The following is a 24,373-nucleotide window of genomic DNA, read 5'->3' as shown; positions in this document are numbered from 1 at the left end:
AATGGCGTCACAACAAGGTGAAGTACGTGTCGAATCCAAACAAACGGAATAAAGCTGTTTACGTATAAACTTTATTTAACATAAAAATTTATCATTACAGATTACAAACTAGACGATATGAAACATCGTAAATGTACATTGTAAAATTCACACATCAACTTCGATCTCCACATCCTCTTCGTCATCCGAAACAGTCTTTTCAGTCGTTGCACTCTTTGTATCATCCTTCGCTAATTTTCTAGACGATTCCTTCTGGGAATCGGAGTTCGACAAAGCGGTGTTTTCGCTCTCTTTCGTATGCCGCCATTTCATTCGTCGATTTTGAAACCAGACTTTTACCTGAGGAGAACAGATCATCGTTCGAATTCGACTTTTCCAATTGCTTTACGTTCGCAGCTAATTTAATGTTATACTTGTGCGTCTGTCAACCCTAAAGTAGCAGCAAGTTGCCGCCTGTCCGGTTTCGTGATGTACTTTTGCAGAGAAAATCTTCTTTCCAAACCTTTTCGTTGCAAAGAACTGAACACAGCCCTCGACCAAGATCTTTTTCTTCTAGTATTGGTCTCTGATTGATTGGTCGGTGTCGAGGCAGACGATATCGGTACTGTAAAAGTTCGTAAAAAGCTAAAGGTTTAAATTGCTCTCGAAATATTTCCAGATCCTACGCAAACACGGTAAGGGGAAGTGCTTGGTTGGATAAAACAGAGGCCTGAGGATTCGTCGCGGTGGACGCTAGTGCAAGATTACAAATTAGAGGGAAACGTGACATGATGTAAACATTGTAAACGGTAGTCTTAGCTGGATGGGTGTCTGTTTCAACAGATCCTATCCCGAACAAGAGGCCTCCAAGATTGGGTACTTCTGGCTGATTTACAGCCCTACAGAAGTATACAACATGTGTACGAGTTTAAACAGTGTGGTTCTCTCTCCGGTTGGTACGGTCCTCCGCATGAATTGGATGGCTAACAGTTAGTAAGGTCATACTTATTTCGGGAACTTTGTGCTATCGTTTGAAAGTGCAACTTCTATTGATAAATTCTTACTTATTCTATTGTTAGTCGTCGATTATAAGCGGTTGAATCATTTGGAAACATCCGTTTCTGCTTAGTTTTCGGTGATCTTTTATTATATCAATATTTTTATCACATGTAAACAATATACGAACGAAAAGCAAAGGGGAGTTCAGGTTTTCGACTTTTTAGCTAACCAAGAAGGAGTACGACGAAACCGCTGTTTACATCGACTATAAACGAATGGTGGCACTTAAGATGTCGTTTAAACACGAACAGGAAACACGGGAATACACTGACGCGTAAATATTTTGCTCTACTTGCTGTCGAGTATTCGGAGACAAGACAGTAGTCCATATGGTCACATTTGTTAATGACGCAACTTTCGTTTCATGAGCCACGGTTTTTAGAGGATTTCCGCTAAAGGCATCGAAACGATCACGAATAACGTTAAATCGATTAACTCGCGTAATATAGTTGTATTAATTTTAGAAATACGTCTATACATAGAACAGAGAATAGATTACGAACAAAGATAACACTTTTCAATTTCTCACCTCTGGGAACAGGTCGAAGTGGAGCCGGTCGATAAATACTGGTATAATTTTCGACTACTCCGTTTCCATGGTTGGTACTTGCGTAGTTTCCGGAAATCGCAGTTTGAACGTAAGAAAATGGAGGGCAAATTCGTAGGGCTTCGCACCTGACGCAACCTCCAGGACAAGGACACCGCACCGTGGAAAATTGTACCGGAAGCGGCCTTAGTACATCTTTCGAAACATATATATTTATTCAGAAGTTGACCATGCAGGTCAAACGGGCAGTACGATGTCCATTTCATAACGATTACTTTTTTTGAAAATCGAGTCAACTAATGGAAATAAAGAAAATAATTTGAAGAACACGATAGATAGCCGTTTTTCATTCCATTACCTGTTTTCTTCGACGAAATTTCATCCGACAATATACGTTCTACTCCAAACTTCAATTGCTTCGAACAATTCGTATCCACAACGCGGGTTTTCACTTCGTTCATCTTTGTCTTTTCCCTTTAACTCACACAAGATTCCGATTATCCTAATATTTCCGACGCACACTTTTAACGACTACGACATTTTCCAACAATGCTCCACTTAAAATCGTAATCCAAATAAATCACGCACAAGTACACTCCACCGAACTACGAAGTTTATGTCATGATTAAAAGTGGACACAGTGTTTTTGACAATGATCCGATTCTTCGCCGATTACAAATAGAAGATGATCGAATTATCAGTCACTGGTGTCAACGAAAATAGTTACAGGCTAAACAATGACTTTAACGGAAGTGCATCAGAATGAACGAGTGAACGAGTTCCTGCCATGTTCAGAACGGAATTTGGTTTAAAAAAAAAATGATCCGAGCTCGCTGCAATTTCGTACGTGGGATTGGTCCACATGGACGGTGTAGGCGTGGCTCTCAGAAGATTGGTCCCTGAAGGACGATGAGTCTGATGTCAGACTCGATGGAGCATTGCTCGGAAGAATTCCCGATTCGATGCGTTTCACCAAATAAATATTATAAAATACGCTTAACGCATAAAACGGGATAAATTACCGGGATATTTAAAAATAAATTTAAGAAAAAAAATATATAAAACATAATTAAAAAAACACTTTAATATTGCAATTAGATATAATTCCATTTTATTCGGATATAATTTATTATACAGATTACAATTCTTTGAGGTCATCTTTTTATAGAAATTATAGTTATTACATACATTACTGTAAATCGTTATCTACCGCTATTAAATAAATTCGATTACATCGAGGAATCACGAGAACGAAAGTTTTGAACGTAATCGGTAATCTTTTTAGAAATGAAGTTCCAAAAAACAGAAATAGACGCTATTCGGGTTATACATGTCTGAGGAATAATAGCATAGAGACGTATGGCTGATGATATCTCTGGAAGCCATATGGTTATCTTTGCATGCAGACTTTCGGAGTATACAGTCACTTAGGTGTTTATTTGAAGAGCCATGTTTGAAGCAGCCTCTACCCACATGCTAAGAATATTCTTCGGGATATGTACACACCGTGATCCTCTATTCGATTTTATTAGGTTTTAGGATTTTCAAGAGTCCGGCGAATCATGATAAGCGAACCCCTAATTGAGTCCGTCAATCACGATCAGAAATTTTTACTACGAATCTCTTATATTCTCGCGTCAATCGATCGGGTCGATCCTCGAATACGAAACTTACGTTTCCAACTATCCGAGATTCTACTATCCGTGATTTTCTAGCACAAGTCTAGCGATATTCATCGATAGTGGCGAACGTAAGTCTTGTATTTCTACTTTTAGATCCATTCAAAGCATCATCAGTTAATATTGTACATTGTATAAGATTTTGACAGCAGGATCATTCCCTGGTACAGCTTCTCGATTTCGGAATCATTCTCTGACGCATCGTGCATACGGGAGTTTCTTTTTGGACGATTATAGTTTTGCAAACCCTGCAGGTTCTGAAATCCGAATGTCATTTTTGTATGTAGAATATGTCAGCTTTGATTTTCAATTTTGTAACTCGATCGCCTAAAACAAGAGATCAACTCACTGAGAGCACTATAATGTTTCCATTGCCCGTGTTTCCCATTGCGTTTTGACGAATTGCTGTTATTATAAGAGTAAGCAGATAGCCACCGAAAGCAAGAAACGAAAGCGCCGTGACTGACAATTGGAATATCTTTGAAATTTTCGTATCTTTCCCTTTTTCTTCGTGATAATCTTCGTACCGTCTCATTGGTTTTTTGTTCATTCTTTTTAAAGGCTGTGCAACGGGCAATGATGACGAAAATGTTCTACTCGATATCTCTTCGGCTTGTACATCTTCCTCGACAACATCTACGCTCGTAAATTTATTTAATTGATTTCATTTTTCAATTACCTTCTTAAGTTGAATGTGTTTCTAAGGTTTCGAAAAAGTTTACCTTCTTCATTCGCGAGCGAGGACTTTATTTGAATTAATTCACTCATTGGTAGTTCGCTCAAACAATAAACTTCCTGCGTATAAAACGATGTCCGATTTGCCAATGTAACTTTCAAGCAGAGACATATCAATAGAAACGGTATCACGCCGGTATTCATGTTAAACTGTATTTTACGATTTAAACTGAGTTGTGAATCTCGCGAACGATGCTTCACCGGCAACGATGTTTCATCGACAAGGTTTGTTTCGTACTAATTCGAAAAAGTAACGAGGTTCTCCGAATCTGGAGATCTCGTCTCTCGTGCTTGGTTGACAAAGCGAAAAGAGTTTCAATCGTGGTCATCACGCGACCAACTAGGAACAGGAACGTTACGAATCAACAAGGTGGAAACAGGTAATTAACATCCGTTAGAATCAGGTCGAATGTAACTCTTAGTGTAGGAAAAGCTCCAGTCGCGATACAATGCAGAAGTTTTTGTGTACCGCCTTCTGCATTTCCACTATAGCGTTTTGTGCCTCCGGTTTGCCTCAAGAGGATGATGGTTAGTAGCAAAACTTAAGCTTCGCGATAAATCAACAGCCTGTTAATTGATTCGACTCGTAGGTGTTCTCGACAAGATAAAGACAGGCTTGGAATATGCGACCGATTATCTGGAGACTGCAAAGGACATCGCTGATCTGGTTGCAAAAAGTTTAGGCGGTAAGCAGAAGGAAAGACGAGGAGAGGATAATAGAACAAAGGAGAAAGGAAGTTTCGGTCCTTCTAACGTTATGTCCGCGTTCTTCCGTCTTTTTGGACTGGATTCGCAGAAAGTTACAGCCATTGCTGTGAACAGCGTTATATTTCTTGCGCAAATGGTACGTGTCTATTGCTCGATGTTTTACTATCAAATAATGACGAGTCTCCGATCTGCAGATAAGTTCGTTGTTTAACTTGAAACCTCCGAAAGAAAATGCCGGCAGGAGTTTGGAAGACGAGACCGATGCTTCATCTTGGAATCCAGCTAAACTTATCACAGAGAGCAAGAGCGAGAGAGTGAGTCACACTGAATACGAAAATGAAACAGAAATTGTAAGTTATGAGATAACAGATGCGAATAATTTTCTTTTTAGATACAAAACTTAATCGAGCAGGCTCATGATGAGAATCTACCGGTTCGACTGATCGAGAAACTGGATGGTGCTGATTCCGCGTGTATCAGATTGCTGGTATGCAAAATTTCACCGGTGATAAGGGCGACGCAGAATTTCCTAAAAAACAAAGCCCAATGTAAATCACATCGAATGACTTCGTGGTTGCCCAAAAGAGACGAGTTCGAGGAAAACAGCGATGAATGCGAAAACACGCATACCGATTGCAATTTATTTTCCTAGCGGTAGTTATTGAATCGACCTGTAGTTTACTTAACTTTATTTGCTGCGAACCTGGTCGGAAAAAAATGACGGTGGGCCTGCAGGAATTTTTCAGAAACGCTGTAAAACTGAACACTTCGAATATCGTATAACATTCGCGTATTAATTTGAAAGGAAAATAGTCGAGACCTCTTTACGTGTAATAGCTGCGTGTAATGGAATTTGCTAGGGATGAAGGTGTTGGTTTGCATAGCATATATATTTGCGTCCATACAAATATATACTATAATACAGAATATACAAGGTATTCCAAAATTAATTTACTGAACATTGCACATAGTAATATCTCTGGCGTATCGCGAGTACTCGTCGATGAACGAAAAGAAGAAAGCAGCGAAGTCAGAACTATCTTCTTTTCTTCGAATATGCACCATTTATATTGAAATAAATACCGGTGAATTAAGTTTGGCAATACCCTTTATATTTCGAGCCATCTGCGGGATGGCTACGGCCGCATTCGATTATCCAAATAAAATTATATTGCTTGAAGTCGTTTAATCTTTACAAACAACATTTGTCTCTTGTATGTTACATAAGAAAATGCTTGCGATCATGGAGTATGGAATCGAAGCGTTTTCATGGAAAAATTATTGCGACCGCGTTACGAGGACGCTTATCGTCCGCTTACCGATTTTTAGCTACGATTAACGAAATATTCATCGATAATATCTGTATAAAACGCATTGTGCGAGAGACATAATATTCAGTTACGTAACAAAACTACGCAATCGAGTTATAAAATGAACTACTCGCAAATTATTGCACTATAGACGAAGCACCTTTTGACCGATTAAATAAACGTAGAACCATCGGACGTAATATATTAACGATTTATCAACTTCCGAAGCAATAAACGATGACGATACATATTTTTCACCGAGGGAAGATACTTGTATGATTTATAAGGACGGTGCTAATGAATGATCTCTACTCTTTGAAATCTTCGTGTCAGACGAAAGTGTCAAACATCTTAAAGTGATCCTACGATTCCAAATATCGACTCAATGTCCTATTGGCATTAACTTTAATCGATACAAAATCAACTATATAGTTTGTTCGATCGCTGTTCTTACGATACACGAACATCGATTAATATCAGGGCCGATTGCTAAGTAAAAGAATATCGAATGAAATATCAATGATAAGATTATAACAAGAAAGAAGGAACCATTCGAGCAATAACTACTTTGAAACAAGGTTCCTTGCGAAATTACCGGAAAGTTTCCTACGGTATAGTTACGTGTCAGACATTTCAGTGTTTGCTGTCACGTTCCACAGTGTAGAAACTTTAATCGTTCTACGCTATACATCTAATGAGATCAAAATTATTGCGATCCATATGCTGTCGAAGGTTAAATGTCGATCGAACGTTTCTAAAATTAATAAATCGATACGATAGCGTTAATTAATGGCTTCTGATGATCGATCGATCCAGAAACCTTACGGTATATACCGTACTTACGCGCGAATCAGTTTAGAAAGTCGATAATTATGAAACTTTGGCGTTTGATAGACATCATGGTAAACGCAGCAGAGAGCTTCGTACGTGCTCCAAGTTCGAAGCTCGAAGAAGTCGTCGATAAACCAACTCGAGTCGTCTACGAATCCCTGTCTACTATGGTATGCGACTTACAACATACACGATAATTAAGTAACTCGATACAAAAGCTAAGTCTTTCCGTTGACAATTTTGATTCAGATATCACATACAATCTGATAAAAGGAAAACCGAATCGACACTTCTCGTACGACGAAGATCGCGCATCGGTTTGATCGCATATCCGTCTCAAACGCGATGAACGTTACCTGAAATCATTCGAAATATCCGATACATGTATATTATAGTAACCGTATATGATATAGGAGGTACGCATATTATACATTCTCGTTACATTTACGGAAAAATCGATCTCGAAAATATATAAAGGTTCAACAGACTGTTCGGGGAAAAAGGAACCAGCGGGTCGTATCGAACGATACGGCCATCGAGAAATTCTTATTTACAACAGAACTCCGTCGCGCCTGTATTGATCTTTGGGCTTCGCGCAAATTCACGCATTTGGCTCGTTCCCTCAACGACTCACGAGCTTTGCACGCTGAACGGCGCGATGATTCGTTTCCCTTTATGAAAGTCTTCCGTTTTTACATGGTCATCCACTGTAACGTTAAAGTTACTATTAAACGAACAGTGTCGGTTAAAATTTTTGGGTAAAATAATAATTACATCGTCCTATAGGCTGCTGTTCCGGATAAAATTTTAAGGAACGCCGATGCGACCGAGCGTATTGGAAATGTAGCGCGATCACGTGCATGACAGTGGTCTCGTCTCGAAGCTCATATCCGTTTCGTTTGATGTTAGAGGCTCGAGACGATGACCCTGCGTGCATTCGGTGAACGTCCGCGCTTCATTGCAGTCTTTGTGGTAGATTCAGCGATGAAACGAACTGAACTTGATAGGAACAAGCAAAAAGGAGGTTCTCGAATCAGCATAATAGGCTTGGCCAAGATGGGTACACGATCCAAAACGTGTTAACGACGAATATCGATCGAAACTCTCGCTTCCAAACGACTTCTAACGATTAACGAAAACACGTTTTCTTGAATTGGTTTAGAAACACGTGTAAGTACATAGAATCTACATCGACGAAACGGGTACTCGAATCCCCTAGCGTATGTCGTTTGGAACCAAACTTTTCGATGGACTGTGGGCTGTTTTTTAGAGTGTCGTTCGACCTGGGCTGATCTGTGCTCTCGACGCAAGTTTGTCGCAGCCAATCCCGTAGATTCCACGTTCTCTCCATCAGGTTCGAAGAGTTCTTCTCAACGGTACAAACGCTGGTAGTGAAACCGCTATTAGGACCATATTGGGCGATGATGTTTTGCGTGTTGGGTGTCGGTGGTTGCGTTACAGTTAACTGAGACAAGATGTTTGACTGAATATTCGGTGTACCGAATGTTCCTGAAAGAATTTCGGAACTTAAAGAGAAAGTCTTCGTGAAATTATCCGAAAGAAGATTTACACTCACCTTCTATATTTTTCGATTCGGCTGTAAGGTGGTGGAAACGTAGCCATCGCAAATAAGAATACATCAAAGTCGGCGGCGGTGGTATATTAGTATCCTGGCGTTTATTCAGCACGCCCCAGATCTCACGTATTTCCGAGTTTAGGTTTTCCAGGCTTGCGATGATTTCCGTCGACTCCTGGTAGTGATCCGATTTGTCTGAGTACGAAGGATCAAGACCACAAGATCGAAAACAAATTCTTGAGTGGAAAGAAATAAACGAAAACAGCGCTTCGATAGAGTCGAGGGAAATCATTTAAATCATTTGTGAAAATAACTAATAAAGTGACAAAGAAAAGGAAGCCAATGAAACAATAACTGGTAGCGAAATGGAGAGAAAGAAAGAGAGAGAGAGAGGGTCCGTTACAGAAACTTACCTATAAACGTGTCCGTTCCCAAATCGGTTGAACTGATACCACTGCTCACGCTAGACATATCGCTCAACGTCAGTTCTTCGTTTTTCGTCGTAGTCGCGTCATTTTCGTTGGTTTTAGCATTAACCACTCTGTCCAGAGATTGCTCCAAGTGCCTTAATTGGATCACTTTCTCACCCAGAAGGCTTTTAGTTCGATGCAAGTTCACTTCCATGTCCGAGAGTTCGCGTTCCTCCTAAAATCCATCGTGCGGATTTAACGCGCAGCTTTTAGAAAATACAGATTGAGACGTAGATGTATAAAAATAATACCTGAACTAATTGTTCGAAGGTTGCTCGGACGCTACGTTGCTTCCAAGCCCTCTGCAGTCTCTGGAGTACGTTCTCCTGGACTTGAAGCGCCTCCCGTGCTCTCTTCACTGAATCCCTTTCGACGTGAATTCGGTGCCGAAAGAACTCCAGCTCCGAAGAGGCATTCGCCGGCGCTAAAAAATCGAGCAAAATCCTTTTCGATGTCATCCGACTAGCTCGCACACGCGTGATGTTGGTGAAAGCAGCGTGCAAAGAAATATGTAACGAAAAAAGAAGGAAACCAACGAGGATAGACTCGACTCGTGGCGATAAAAGGAAAATAAAAAATCTGGTGGCGCACTTACGAACAGATGATAGAGTACAAGCCGCTAGTTAAAGTAGAGTATATAGTTGCCTGGGAAAAAACAAATAATAACCGATTCTCAAATTTCAGAAATAAACATGGGAGTATTGGGAGTAATCGAGAGAAACGAACAATTAATAAAAAGAAATTCTCATCTATGTCTCGCGCGCGTCAGAAATGGAAGCAATTAAGCGGTGAATTTTTAATTTTCCGTTTCTGAAACATTCAGATTGCTAAAAAATGAATATTGTACTAATAAATAGGTGGAAATCTTCTGAAGAGAGTTACCTTTGTCTTGGAAAGGATATCGCAATGTATAGGCCGTTTCGTTGCTTGGCAATTGATCACCGAGATCCTCGAGCTTTTCCAATTGTTTCCTGATGTTCTCGACAGGATTCTCGAGGTTATTATTATTGTTATTATTGTTGTTTCCGGTGGTAGCGGTGGGCTTCGCGGTGCTGGTTACTTTCTTGCTGATGTTCTTCTTCATGGTGGTCGTGTTCGCGTTCGTCTCGCTGGCGATGCTCGTGTCGTCAGGTTGGAATCTCACGTTCTTCGCGTTCGACGTAGCTGTGCTCTTCTGAAACCCCGAGTTCGCCTTCTGAACGTTCGGTTCGTTCGGATCGTGTAATTCTTCCGACTGCTCGTTCATGGTCGTCTGAGTCTCGTGCGCTTTAGTGTTCGTCGTCGCCGAGCTCGAGTGCGTGTTTCGTAGTGGAGTACTGCGAGCACGATTTAAGGCCTATAGCCAGACATTAGGACGAATCGTATGAACGTGAGTAAGTACCTTCACAGTTTCTATCTCGCTACGTGAATAATTCAACAAACACTGATGGGTTTCGTTATTTACAAAGGGCGTCGAATTTCATCATCGAGATACGGAAGATACACAACATACAGAAGATATACAACAAATGTGCTTGGTCAAGGTATAATAAGTGGTATTAACTATGAAGGTACTGGAACTGGTGACAAGGAGAATGGATATGCAAGAACTTAATACTAATATAGTGAACACTTGATCCAAATATATGAGTAAATATCGTAAGACGTAGATAAAAACTGTGCTTCCGACTGATTTGTTAAAGTCATGGCACGTACAAGTAGTTCAGAGCGCGATCCAACGTGTCAACCCTTCGCGATTCAATTCGTTTTTCTGATTTCACGCGCCCTCCTCTTGTATAACGCCGCCACAATGGCGCGACATCCTAAAATATTGCAATGAAATACCGAATATTGCACCAAGTATGTATCTAATTATGTGTGTATTACGGGAAAAACACACGGTTGATTGGAGGAAAAACTAGCGAAGCGACAAATCTAAACTCGACTCACTTTTGTTCCGATGACTCGGTTATGTCGGTTCTCGTTCTCGTTGACGTTGACCTTTCGGTTTCAGAAGCCGTGGTGTACCCCTCCTTCCTTCTGCTCCTCCTCTCGATAGCCGAACGAACCTCGTTCTTTAATTTCATATATTTCTCCTTCAACGCCATATATTTGTCTTGAAGCAGTCGCTTTTCGCAACGCATTTTCTCGAATTCGATGCTCTCTTGGTGAATAGCTCTTCCTGTCTGTTTCCTCGCTTCTTTTTCTACTTCGCGTGAAAAATCGGCACGAATCTCCTCCAAATGTTGCTTATACATCTTGCGAGTGCGATCCTCCTGAAACCGCAACAGCGAATTTTTCCAGTCACGTGTAATCGCAAATACGTAATGTAACCTTTCTTTCAGCTCTTCGTCTTCCATCGTGTCAAGAATGAATTGAAGTAGTACTTTTTTTCTTTTTTTTTTTAACATACATGTATTACAGGTAATCAGCATGTCGTGTGTGTTTAGGTTAAAGTATAAATGTAAGAGTGCAATTTTGTAATAGTATGCTCTGCAGCTTTATTGCTTTTCAAGTATAATTTTTCAGGATACAACAAGAATTTAGAAGAATCTGTCTTAAAGCTATCTTATAAGGCGTGTTCGAAGCTGGACGGTGTTATATAATCGTGGGTAAAACTGGGAAATCGAATGACATATTTATTTATACCAAAGTAGCTGGTAAGTGGGTCGCCTTAATGCGTTCGCAGAAAAAAATTGCGCCTAATGGGTTAACTAATCATTGCATAACATTCATAGTTCGCATCATATACACAATCTAATAAGAAACAATGGACATTGGACTAATAACACATTCAACAAGGAAAATAAAAATCTTCGGAAACAAGAAAAGAATGTTGCGTATCACGCAACAACAAATAGTTAAGTTTTTTATTAGAATAACAGACATCGTCAGGTACTCACGTTGATTCTAAAATCGCGTACAATTTCAACCAGACGTTGCTCGTGCTCCTCCGTGATTTTCGAAATATTCTCCCTCTGCTGCTCCCGTACCTGAGAGCGTAATTCGTCAAATTTCTGGTCCAATTCCGTCTTCATGGCTTTAATTCTCGCAGAGTGTTGTTTCGTCAGTTTGATCTCGTTAAGTTTCGCGAGTTTCTCCTCGTCTAGATCACGTTCGTGTTCGTTCTCCAACTTTCCTATTTCTTGGTTCCGTAGTTCCAGCAGCTCACCCTTTCTCTCGTCGAGTTCTGTCTTCAGATTCGCCAAAATTTCCTGTCTCTCCTTTTCGTAGCAGACTTCCAATTCGGCCTTTACCTTCCTCAAGTTCTCCAGTTTAGCCTCGTCCATTTCAGCAATTAATTTTTGAATCTCCCGTTCCTCCTTAAAAGGTTATAAAAGATAACAAGATGTGATCTAAAATAATAACAGAAGCAGTTTAATATTATAAAATACCTTTTCAACCATCTTCCGCCTCGATTCTTCTAACTTGTCGTTCATGTTTTTCTCTAGCTGCTTTTTCTGCTCCACGAAATTTTCCTCCAACTCTTTCTTCGTTTGCTCTAATTTATCTTTGTACTCTTTTCGCAAGGCTTCGATGTCCTTTTCGTGTTCTTGACTCAACCTTATTTTCGTTTCCTCCAGATTCTTCTCCTGCTCCTGTTTTCCCCCAGCATCGCGATAAAACTTAGGAAAGTCTGAGGTATCATCGTCATCGGTCTGCTCGTTTCGCGAGAAATCTACTTTTGATTTGTTCTTTCGGCGCGCGTCTATGTCACTGTAATCGGTTTCGCTTTTCGAGTTTCTGCCTTGTTCCTGTTTCCCAGCAACCTCGTTGCGTTGCTTCTCTACGAGATCGAGTTCGCGATAGACTCTAGGAACGTCCGAGGTATCATCGTCGTCGGTCTGTTCGTTTCGTAAGAAATCCACCTTCGATTTGTACTTTCGGCGCGCTTCGGAGTCGCTGTAATCGGTGGTCTCGCTTTTCGAGACCAGATCGATGTTTCTGATTTTGTTAAATTTATTGGTGTACGTGTAATCCAGGCTGCTCTCCCTCGATAAACTTTCTCCGGATAAACTATCCCTCGTCATTTGCATACGGTGCTCTTTGTCGGAAACGTTCTGCGGGACAAATTTTTTGCGATGCTCGTTCTCGGAAACGTTCCGAACTACGAACCTCTTGCCCACGACTTTTCCATTTTTCTTCGATCCTTCGATTTTCTCTAACGACGAACTCTTCCTGATACCGTCATCGATTTTGTTTTCGGAATTCTCTTTGGCTTCCTCGTTAAATCTTTGACAATTTGTCTTTTGCGACGAAGGAATCCAATCGGTATCTCGGTTAGAAAACATCGCGCACATCTGAGCCTCCTGTTCCTCGGACTCGGACTCCGAATCGTCTTCGGATCTGGAATAGGTGAACCTGATGTCCAATTCCTTTTCTATATCGAAGCGTACGCTTTTCCGCTCTTCATCCACTGGTCTGTCGTCTATTGATAACCGGTTAAAATTTAATAATCTGTACCAAAACGATATTAATACTATATATAAGTTTCTTACCATCCTCGGATTGTTTTTCTCTGAGAATCGATTTCAACTTGTCTCCACCGACGTTGCTGCTCTCGTCTGGGATCTGCATGGTCCTGAAATCATCGAGTTTAGCGCCTTCGTGACTGGGTGTGGTGTCCCTGCTTCTGTTACTCTTCAGAAACATAGTCCCTCCGCCACTTAGAGTGAGTTCCTTTTGTTGACCAAACTGACTCGGGTGCTTCTCCTTATCAAACTTTTCAGACTTCTCCGATCTGGCCAGCGTGGTGATACTGAGTTTATCGATATCTATAATGTTCTCTTCGGAACTAAATCTGCTGGACAACTGTTCCCAGTCTTTCTCGTGCCTCGGACTAAGAGATTCCGATCTCTTTAGTACTTCTTTTAAATCTATCTCCTGCTTTGGCGTAGTAACTGCGGTCGTACTGGTGGTTGCGGTCGATGCGATTGTTTCTAGAAGCTTAGGGCACTCGTAGAACCTCGGATCTTGAAATTTGAGGTTGGTGTAATCCCTGGCGGCTCTGTTAGTTGCCAGAGGATTATCTATTTTCGAGTCTTCTCGTCTATACAGTTGTTTGTCTTGGCCCATGGTATCCTTCTTCCTTGCACCATCAATTTTATCCAATTTTTTCAGAGGTGTCAACTTGGTAGGGATCCTGGTAGGTGGGGGAATGGTTTTGACAGATTGTTTTACAGATTCCTTCGACGGAGATGATTCCTTGGGCAGAGTTGCTTCCTCGTGAGACTCGAAATCCTTCGCTGTTGTTTTCGAGTCCTCTTCTATCGATCAGAAAATACACTTTATATAGCTTCCTAACGCTGTATCGCTATGTTGTTGGGAGAGAAAAAGCTCAAAAGAGGCAAGAATCGATAGTCGTTCCACACATCAGAGAAAACGCGCGTAAACTTTTCCACGCTTACGATGACCCTCTCGAGTGAAAAGAGGCGACAGTGTCAACGTTCTCTCGCGAGCGAGTCAACGTCTGTTTTCTCTTTTTCTTTCACTCCTTTTTTTTACACTCGCCAAAAGAGTAGAGAGGGATGAGCGATGAAATGGATAAGAAAATATGTTTAAAAGCTCAAAAGTGCGCGAAAGCGACTATTATGTAACAACGAAAAATACAGTTGTCGCGTTTAAAACGCGATTTTCAAGTGCGATTTTTTTTTTTTTTTTTTTGTAACGATTTCATGCCTCCTTTTGTTCATCACAAAAGAAAATAAATCTTTTTCAAACAAACTATATAGATTGTCGGATTTGTTACATCGATTCATGAGACTTTTGTAGAGGCAAAACATGTCACATCGCCTTTGACCGACACTTGCAAAACAGATGTACATGGAAATGAATATCGTATCAGTCGCAACGAGGCAAAGTAGATAAGAAATAGATCCATGCATATACATTATAGCATCGATATACGATGACCTGTGTAACAGGTGATACGATCGAGAGCTAAGTACATACTTAGGTACATATAGAGTCTGTTTTACAATCTCGAATTACATTTTCTAGAACAACGAATATCTCATTAGGGAATGTACCCTCTATCTAAATAAACATTAAAATTCTTCCATCACACAATCGTAATTTTTTACTTTTGTGTGTCACTAAGTATGTTTTTTGTAGAATATCGATAGAATTGATTTTCAAAGAATTTTATTGTAAATTCATATTTGAAGATAATCCATCGCGAATCTTGTTTCCTGTTGAATTTATTGTGGCGTAGGGAGGATGTTACCTCGTGAACAACCACCGAGAATACACGATGGGGGGAAATTTCAAAAACTTCACCCTTTAGACTAGCATGCCTTTAATCTTCCACTGTTTCCGGTGTAAAAAAAGAAGAATATCAAAGGGAAAGGACTACCAACAAATATTGACTTTTCGCGCCCGTGCAGCTCTCTCCAGGCCACAAAAGCCACAGCGTGTTGAACTTGAGACAATGCTTTCCATTTCTGACTAAGGATGGGCGATACACTGTAATTGAATGATAATCTTTCGAGTAAAGAGACACGTTGCACGGTATTACATCAAATGTTTATCGCGTGCGCCGTGAAACAGTGATTCGAAGCTCGTATCGAATCATTCTTGTTTCATTGCCAAAGAGAAGTTTCGCAAAATTAGAGTTCGTCCTAACGAAACTAAACGAACAAGGAGAACGACGATAATTTCATGTGAACGCTAATTGGCTTACATCCCTTTAAGCCGTGACTGTGTCAGCAGCTGTGGTGCAACAGCCGGTAAGAAGTGTCCGCAATACCAGTCGAACAATTCGCGTTCGATGGACGGGGACGCGATAATTGGACGGATCGACGTTCAAGCAACTATTACGTACTTACACGAGCAAGTGCACCAACGCGCGAGTGCCTTGATGAATATGTCGTACACTGAGGACCGGCACGTAAGAGTTTCAAGGGTCCTTTATGCAGCTAGCAGCGCGTCCACGCGCACAGCAGCTCCATCCAGTTGGAGAAATCGCGCGACAAATTCAATCGTGTATAACTTTATTGTAGCCGAACCGATTACAATAACCAGCTTTTAACCTCGGTTCACTGACTGTGTCTCATTTTATACAAAAACAATCGTTACATTTTAGTTACAACGCGAGAGATAGCCTTTTGGCGATAAACTTTGACAAAGGAGGAATGTTGGAATTAATTTACACTGTACAAATGGTAATCTTGTTTCTTATATAAAAGCAACGGAAGAGTCGGGTAAGATAAGATTAATGTTACCGCAATCAATACACGTGTTCGTCAATAATTAATAAACGAAGCGAGTCAATCTCTCGATTCTATCGCATGACACGCACGCGAATCGAAAGGTTACATAAAACTTGAATGCCGCACCGACTTACATACATACTTATCAGTAAACTACTCGGCGTTACGTAAAAAACTCGAGTCAATAAGTAGAGACTATTTCGTTGTCGGAGATTTGCGGTCATTGAAAAAGAAAACAAAGTGGTCTGTAATTGTACGAACTCGATGCTTCAAGGTCGGACGCAAGAGAATATCTTCACTTTACGTAATTGATATGAATCGCCTGAGTGTCGCGTATCCGAATACGATCGTCGATCAAGCTTCAACCCGAGATTAAGAAATCGAGATGCTTGATCGCAGATGAATATTAAAAGATAAAGGCAAAGCTGAAAAGCCTGAAAATACAAGTTTACTAGTTGAAGAAAAGCCAGCTTGGGTTTCGATTGACAAACGAGTCCTTGTCGTTTAGATATAGGAGTTTGGCAATGCGAGTTGACAACACGATGTAGAGTACTATAGTGGGAGACGCGTAGAGCGATAATTGCCGAGATTTTGGCAATCGAACCGTAGAAAACACATGTCTTTGAAACATATGCCGTGTAATAATTGTATTAGAGACAACTGTTACTTTTTCAATGATTTAAAGATTTAACGAGACAAAAGTCACGGGCATACGTCTAATTTCGATGATTAAGAATAAGGAAACAACGATTATGCGATATTCGAGCAAGTGCGATTATCTTATCTTGTTTACTGGCATTCGCGTCGATAAGTTGTTCGAATACGAAAGATATCAAACTGATGAATGCAAATTCTATTATCAAAATGTTGTGTTATCCATCGAAAGTCAAACTTGAAAAATCTTGATACCCATAGAGTCGTCGATTTTGATACTCAGAAACGAATGTTGAACAAAATAATAAGAGAACGATTAGTAAGCTTTATCCCTTCGGGTGCCAGGTTTAACCCTTTGCACGACAACTTCTTACTGCATTGTCTGGCATAAGATGCAAAGAAAAATGATCATGCCATTAAGATTCAATGATACGTATATTATACTTTATTTATATACCATCATCTACATACATGTACAAAACGCGAAGATACGTGGTTCGATAAATAATCTACCCTCGTTTGGAGTAGCAGTGATCGACGAATAAAAAAATATTACATCGTGTGTCATTTGTAATCAGTCTTCTCATCAATTATATACGTTCTACAAATCGATATGTATCGATCGCAGAATAGAACAAATACAAACGTGCGATTGGACTATATCATTCACGATCTACCTTCTATCGACTATGTGTGTACCAATAAAAAGGTGGATGATGCATCGGTTAATCGGTCTTTGACTCTGTTAAACGCTAAGTGCAGCCTAGTGATAACAGTCCAAGTGCAAAGGGTTAATCCTATATTTTCCATTCAGCCGTAATGACGAGGCAATCCGTACCAACGCTGATTTGCCTGGTGTTATCAGGTTTAGCATTGCCAGCCCTGGCCTGCTCGACCATCTCCTTATAGACTGCGTCCAGAGGATGTTGCCAGGTGGTGATTCCAGTGGAAGCCTGATAGTAGTACCAAGCGCCGCTGGTTTCATGGAAGCATGGTAACCATCCCTTCGGGAGGGCCGCCATCAGGCCCTCCCGAGCCAAATTCAGGAGGTGTGGTTCTGTTTCCGGATCGATTCCCAAGCGCCTCGCATATTCGAGCACCTCTGAAAAAGCATACGTGCACCATTAGCTGATTACAAACAGGGCGGTGGACCTTCTTTCGGTATGCATGGGCATTAATTTGCCTGGAAACGCGTGTGTCGAGCAAAACATCAAACAAGGTCAAGGATTTGCGAGGGAATAAAGATGAGCGAAAAATAAAGAAGTTCTTCGCTCGTTGTTTTCATGAGAACGTCGTTACATTTTTCCGAGTATCTTTAACGCAACAAAACCGCATGAGAATAAAGCTTTTTATACCTTGCCAGAGGATAGAATTTAGAAACTATCGGTTACTGTAAATATTCTCGTCGATAAGTAACGAAGAAAGTATTAATAAGCTTAGTTAAAACAAGTAATTTCAAGGTTCTCTGGGTCATCGTATGTAAAGCGTAACGGCGTTCATCGATTGTAAGCCAGGTGGAAGTACACGTGGTAATATGGTACTATCCCACTAGAAAAAAGGGATCCGAAAAATGTTTACGCATCCTATGTACGTTCTATTAACATTTACCTACGATATTAAAATTAATACGTTCCGATGTAGCTACATATAAAATAAAAGTTTATTATCAGGGCAGTAATTGGTATATCAAAGTGCAAACAAATTAACGATAACGTTAAAAATTCGTCGATCCGAGTTCTCGCTATCGTGAGTAAATTTTGACATTGAGCTGGTCACTTGAGTTTACAGGTGAAACACTTCAAATGAAACGCGTTCAACATGGCCCGATATAGACACGAAAGCACGTTTATGAAAGAATAAATCCATTATTGTTAGCGTTAAATCTACCTCTCTATTAAACAGCTCATTAGTTACGTCATAGACAGATACGGTTATTTGCTTCTCGTTAAAAATAATTTATGTTTGCAATCTATGAAAAGCAAGAACTCGCATCAGCAAACATCGATTTCGATTATTGGTTTCCATCGACGATGGGAAGAGTTACCTATTCCTATTAATTTCTCCATCTTTATTAGCATCGAGCATCCGCTCGTGATTCTTTCACACGGAAATGTATTCTAATAATTGTGAAATCAGAAGCCGTATGCATTGGCGGAAGTACCGATAACGTCTAATATTGAATACGCAATTAATGACAAAGTCGTCGAATAAAGAAAAAATGTATCTTCGATTATACAATCCGAGTGCTTTGCATCTTCTTAGGAAACTCAAATCGACAGACAGCGTTACAAAAAGGGCCGATTAAAAATTCCATCATGGAAGTCTTTGACAGGTGGCTCCGGGTACAGGGGAAACAGCCACATCTGTCTTTCTCGCGGTGGCTAAAATTTCGTAGCCATAACAGTAACAACTCATGAGAATTTCATGGAACTTTAATAGATAATCGGCAGAAATAAGGTCGCATAATGAATTCTACTTATGAATTTCGTCCATTTGGAGGATTTTGCCCTGCGTAAACTAACCAGAAGTACAGATAGCAAGAGGGGAGGTCCTCGAGGCTTATGACAAAACTTTCGCCGCACTGCGGATTCTATTGATTTTCCTCGCCATGCTAGGGTACGAGCTCAGTGTTCCCGTCCTACCAGGGTGTAAATAAACAAGGAAACTCACCGCCGAAACTATTCGACCTTCTCTTACTTTATCCATGATCTTTCACATTATAATCTCGTCGTGATGACTTTTTACCTCCTTTATCCACTTATTATTTCTCAAATTGATTTGACCTTTCTTTTTGTAAGTATAATCCAATTTTAAGTAACTATTGTTTTTCCTTCTTTTTGCTCTTTCTTCGATCGAAAAATAAACACGTAGAAATCATAAATTTGGTATGGAAGGATGGTTTCTAAGTGCGCATTTTGAAATTTATGTTTGCGGAATGGACGGGTACTCGTAAAAATCAAACGAAGCATATCAAAAAGACATCGCCTCTTGATATTTTGATGAAAAACAAAGTTGTTGTCGGTTGGTTTAAATTACGAACAATCAAGATAATTTTCCAACGTTTCTTGTTCTACAACGTATCGTTGAATATGAATAATCAAATATTTAATGTAGGTTATTCAATCTTTGGTTAAGCTAATTAACTATTTCATGGTCTGATTCGCTGATAGTCCCGGGAAACTAGATAAAGGATGAAATAAATATTCTATCGAGTCAGTGATTACCGAATCACCGTCGTTTCCAAGGATTAAAGAGAGAGAGAGAGAGAGAGAGAGAGAGAGAGAGAGAGAGAGGGAGAGAGAGAGAGTGAAAGGGAGTCAGAAGTGTGAATAACAGCCGATGGCGAGCGAAGAAAACCACCCCGTGCTACATCGATCGAGAGCGTAAAGGAGGAAGAACGGAAAAGTAAAAACTAGCATACGGTCATCGAATAAATTCGCGGATTTACACGTACCTTCGTCTGACGGATGCGAGGTGCCGTCGAAGATCTCCTTGCACACGATTGTGGCTGCGCTTTCCTGAGAAATACTCATGCTAGCACGAACAGCCGTGTCCCAAGTGCAGGAGATTCACATAACACGTCAAACGCGGACGTGCTTGGACCGCGGACAATACACCGAGTAGTCGCGTGGGCCGATGAACGTCATTTTCCGTAACGACGACGCGTGCACGGCAAGCTTTCGCTCCGTTGACGAGGCCTGTCCGACGACAGTCAACGTTCAATTCGACTTGAACGTAGGCGGTGGAAGGAGAAGCGAACACGAAGCGTACAGCGCCCCCGGTAGTCTGACCTCGAACTAGGCCAATGATAAGGAAACGAGTTACTGCCGGCGGCAACTGTCTTATCGATTAACCGAAAGCCAGCGGCGATATTGTTCTTGTTGGCACCACCGCGCGGGAAACACCTCGAGCCAGCTGTCCAACTTACACTCTGACTTTTTCCCTTTTCGCTTCCTTTTCTCATTCTAGGTTGATTCGCGTCATGGAGAATTGGAGTGGAACGCGTCACTTTTGTGCAACATAGAGAATGGACCGTTGTGATGGAAATGACCTCGCCGTTGCGGACGCCACTTCGACCGTACTTACCTACCTTCGTGCTTCAACTTCTTAAAGAAAATGAATCTGAATGAAGCTTGCTCTTATAATACCTTGATGCACTGTTCTAAATAAGTTTACGGATGCGAGTTTAAATCTCTCGCGTGTTTCGCGATGCTATATCTTCGGAACTGGATGATTTTGATGAATTCGTAAGTAGAAGAATACCCGAACGTCTTTCTCTAGCTAAAGAACCATGGTCATTCTCCACCATTTTGAAATATGTTAATGTAGTGGCGCATATACTGCGCAATATTTCAATATTTAATGAATAGAATACGGATATAAACATGTATGTACTTATTTAGGAGGGAATGAATAACACATTACGATCCTGACATCTTAAACGTAGTCGATTGTTCTTGGAAATGATACATGTATTTTTAGAAAATAAATGACCCGTGATTTATTCCTTCAGTCCTTTTTATAAAGAATTTTTAATCTTTGTACTGGTATACGACGAGAGTTTATTTTAAAAATGGTATTATGAGTGTAATAATAAAAGATATAGCTCGGCAAACGTAAATAGAGTCTGTTTTTTTACGAAGTAAAACATGTATTTGTAAACAACTATTTTTAGACATCTATTTCTCATATATCTACATTAATTTTAAAATATACGATCTTTTATATCTTATCGATCATCGTGTAAAGTCTAAAAACTAGTAAGAACGATCGTAGCGCTAATGTAACGGGCGTCGAATCTCATGGTGAATTTCTAGAAGATAACAGTTTTCTTCTTTGCCGATAATTTCTAGTGTCTCTGGTTATCAAAGGATGAAGAAGTTTCCCCTAGATTATGCGTACATTTTTAAACAAAAAACAAAAGTTCTATTAGATTGTCAAAACATAATCAGGTTGATTATTTTTTGTATATCGTATCGATATCGTGGTTGCATAACTTGTATAAGTTGCAAAATATTAAACAAGAAAATCACTACATTTGACTGTCCTCGGTAGAGATGGCGCCAATATATGCTTAACTTCCTCAAAAATTAATTCCTGCAATAAACTACTAACGGGTTTCTGACAAATTAATTTATTGCTAAATGAACAAATTCTGTAAATGACGTCGAACCTCAATCACTTTCGCCGAATGAGTATTTAACTTTTATACATTTTGGACCATTAACTATTTCGATTTACATATTCATTACGCGATACTATACTTCAATTTTGTTGTATGAAGTGCTGAAATATTTTTTACAATTCCAAATTAATCTAAAAGTATTAAAATTTTGGAAGAATGAATGTACTTTAACTTAAAACTTTATAATGCATATTGCAGTTTGTTATCAAGTATTAGCTATTAGTTCTCTCGGATTTGAATCTTTAAACTAATTCCAAAAGAAGAAAGTGTTAGATTTGGAACGCTATATTGAGATACTATTATTTTAAATCAAACTATACATCAACGTTCTACGATTCAACATTGAGACTTCGAAAAGAATAAAATTTACGGAAATTAGCAATTCTAAATATCAGTAATAAATTCGTCATGACTGAAAATAGATAGTTTTACCATTGAAAGTGTAAGCTTTCCGTTTCGTTGATTAATCTAATAAATCGAGAATATGCAATTAGAACCAAAATCAACTCGTAATACAGCGAAAAATTCTTTACGCCTAATGAAATAGAATCGACGTATATAAATTACGATCACTAAAGTTGCTTTTTCGAAAGCAAACAACAACTTCACTTTTTAGAAATGGAAATATTTCTTTTAACAGAAACAATATTGTATTTAGCTTCCAATCAAATTGAAGTATCTCAAGCAATATTTGTTGCGGTACAATCAAAGATACAACGATTACGAGTCAATCCTGCTTTGCACGTAGCGAAATAAGAAACGGTGAAATAAAATAAGATGGTGTAAGGAGTGAAACGGTGAATTTGTTGAGACGCGGATCATTTTGGACAAAATCGACATTTCTTGACTCGAAGAAATGTCTCAAAGATGCATTTGTTCGGACTGGTATTTTCAATATCTTCTCCAATTTCACCGTGGTACCAGTTACGCGAGAAACCTGTCGCGTTTCCAGCAACAGCGAAAATAATGATCGGCCATCGATTGGGACATTTAAATTTCACGCTCTATAGAAAACAACGAGGACCGCCGCGAATCATGGTGTTAACGTTAACGACACCAGGTTTCGGGCGTCGTTTCGTCAAACGCGAAAATTAAATGATAATGATATCCTACAACGACGCTGAGCGAAATACTTGCGGCCTCGAGTCGAGAACATTTATTTTTTCCTCTCTCTTTGGCCATTCTCGTCGTTCTTTTTCTTTCTCTCTTCGCCTTAGTCTTCGCATCTCTTTTCCCATTTTTCCATACTTTCGTCTCTGTTCGTCCTTCGTTCCTTTCCCCGCACAGTGCATTTTTTGTTCTGTAAAAATCCTCGTTAACTCGAATCACGACTCTCGCGTATTATACGTGTAGAGTCGGTACCGACTCTCCTCCACTTTTCCCGGGCTAAATAAATCGTTAGAGGTGGCTTGGTAACCGAGCACGGGCTAATGGCGTTCTTTTTATTATTCTTCTCAGTGTCCCTGGTGAATCGTAGGCTTAATCAACGTTCGAAGACGTAGAAACCATCGACGGATGGCATCATCGAATGTTTAATTAACAGGCTTCCGTGATAGACCGGCCTCAAACGTGGCACTTGCCTTCCTCGGATTTTGCCGGGGAACAAACAAAATGGCTGAAATATATACCTCAATGGGGAAATATTCGTTTGGTTGGCGATGAAAGCCATATTTTTTTCTCGGTAATTTGACATCGATAGAAAAATGAAATGCATGAATTAAACAATTCAAAATGATATTACGAAATTGTTCAATGAAACTGAATAACATCTCATCGTTGAAATATTATGTCACTATTAGATGATACTATGGTACAGAGAAACTGTAATAAGTTAAGTTGCTTTTTAAACAATATTTCCTTTTCAGGGTTTTCGTCGAGAGGAAGCAAATACTGTAACAAAAAGATCATTTCGGTTTCTCTAAATCGCGGCTCGACGTAAAAAAATTATACAATAGAACGAGCAAACCGATGAAGGTATAGGAAATCCGTTACGTAGCCATCATGGGAAAACGTAACAACCGAAAAATCACGTACATTACCCGGGACAATAAATTCTATTGGTTCTTAAACCCTCGAACTCGCGCCGGGGAATCCCCTAATCTGACCTAACACCGTAATGTCGTTACCTTGTTAAAATAAATGTCACAGCAGGAGGGTTGCTCGGGGCTGGGCAGTCGATCCACAAAAGACCAACCCCTAAAAATTGGGCCAACGTCCGCTCCGTTCAAAATGGTGGACCAATGCGCCGCTTGAGAAAGCAGAAAGGCACAAAAGAAATGACGTTCGACTGACTGCAATCTTTCTCGGCAATGGCCGATTGCAACCTAACCCCGACGACTCGTTTCGTTGAAAGACGAGATAATCGGGTGTTGATGAAGTGGAACCGTGCGATTCACGTTTGTAACAGACTTGGCGATTGCGATCTTACGGCTCGTTTGGAGAACATCGTT

General features: G+C 40.0%; 4 protein-coding genes across 4 annotated transcripts; 1 reads left to right on the top strand and 3 right to left on the bottom strand.

The window, feature by feature from the left end:
• Positions 1 to 124: 124 nt before the first annotated feature.
• Positions 125 to 2,586, bottom strand: LOC100651374 (H2.0-like homeobox protein). Its single transcript, XM_012312011.3, has 4 exons — positions 1,944 to 2,586; positions 1,568 to 1,780; positions 414 to 604; positions 125 to 339 (listed from the first exon to the last, which is right to left on the bottom strand). The coding sequence occupies exons 1-4, from the start codon at positions 2,044 to 2,046 to the stop codon at positions 148 to 150; spliced, it is 699 nt and encodes a 232-aa protein (XP_012167401.1). The 5' UTR covers positions 2,047 to 2,586; the 3' UTR covers positions 125 to 147.
• Positions 2,587 to 2,666: 80 nt separating this feature from the next.
• On the bottom strand, positions 2,667 to 4,574 carry LOC105666068. The gene is made up of 3 exons (XM_020864777.2): positions 3,987 to 4,574; positions 3,614 to 3,900; positions 2,667 to 3,521 (listed from the first exon to the last, which is right to left on the bottom strand). Exons 1-3 carry the CDS (start codon positions 4,141 to 4,143, stop codon positions 3,378 to 3,380), a joined length of 588 nt encoding a protein of 195 aa, XP_020720436.1. The 5' UTR covers positions 4,144 to 4,574; the 3' UTR covers positions 2,667 to 3,377.
• Positions 4,574 to 5,409, top strand: LOC110119584 (the record flags this gene model as incomplete). The annotated part of the gene is made up of 3 exons (XM_020864778.2): positions 4,574 to 4,843; positions 4,902 to 5,021; positions 5,099 to 5,409. Coding segments are annotated over 3 exons (651 nt in total), but the record flags the coding sequence as incomplete, so codon positions are not given.
• A 2,652-nt stretch (positions 5,410 to 8,061) lies between these two features.
• Positions 8,062 to 20,452, bottom strand: LOC100651086 (uncharacterized protein PF3D7_1120000). Its single transcript, XM_012312009.3, is given in 12 exon segments — positions 8,062 to 8,139; positions 8,141 to 8,357; positions 8,425 to 8,619; positions 8,838 to 9,069; positions 9,146 to 9,318; positions 9,777 to 10,210; positions 10,824 to 11,149; positions 11,777 to 12,196; positions 12,269 to 13,302; positions 13,373 to 14,140; positions 17,577 to 17,840; positions 20,193 to 20,452. Coding segments are annotated over 12 exon segments (4,167 nt in total). The 5' UTR covers positions 20,272 to 20,452; the 3' UTR covers positions 8,062 to 8,114.
• Positions 20,453 to 24,373: the final 3,921 nt, after the last annotated feature.

This window comes from Bombus terrestris, chromosome 9 (assembly GCF_910591885.1).
Source record: "Bombus terrestris chromosome 9, iyBomTerr1.2, whole genome shotgun sequence".
NCBI lineage: Eukaryota > Metazoa > Arthropoda > Insecta > Hymenoptera > Apidae > Bombus > Bombus terrestris.
The sequence above is the reverse complement of the archived record's forward strand: the minus strand, read 5'-3'. Positions and strand labels throughout refer to the sequence as shown.

Coding starts and splice junctions, on each gene's coding strand:
- LOC100651374 (XM_012312011.3), bottom strand. CDS start 2,046: ATGAACGAAGTGAAAACCCGCGTTGTGGATACGAATTGTTCGAAGCAA. Junction 605..1,567: donor ACTTCGACCTGTTCCCAGAG/GTGAGAAATTGA, acceptor GAACTTTTACAG/TACCGATATCGTCTGCCTCG. Junction 340..413: donor TAGGGTTGACAGACGCACAA/GTATAACATTAA, acceptor TGTTCTCCTCAG/GTAAAAGTCTGGTTTCAAAA.
- LOC105666068 (XM_020864777.2), bottom strand. CDS start 4,143: ATGAATACCGGCGTGATACCGTTTCTATTGATATGTCTCTGCTTGAAA. Junction 3,901..3,986: donor CTCGCTCGCGAATGAAGAAG/GTAAACTTTTTC, acceptor TTACGAGCGTAG/ATGTTGTCGAGGAAGATGTA. Junction 3,522..3,613: donor GAAACATTATAGTGCTCTCA/GTGAGTTGATCT, acceptor TTCGGATTTCAG/AACCTGCAGGGTTTGCAAAA.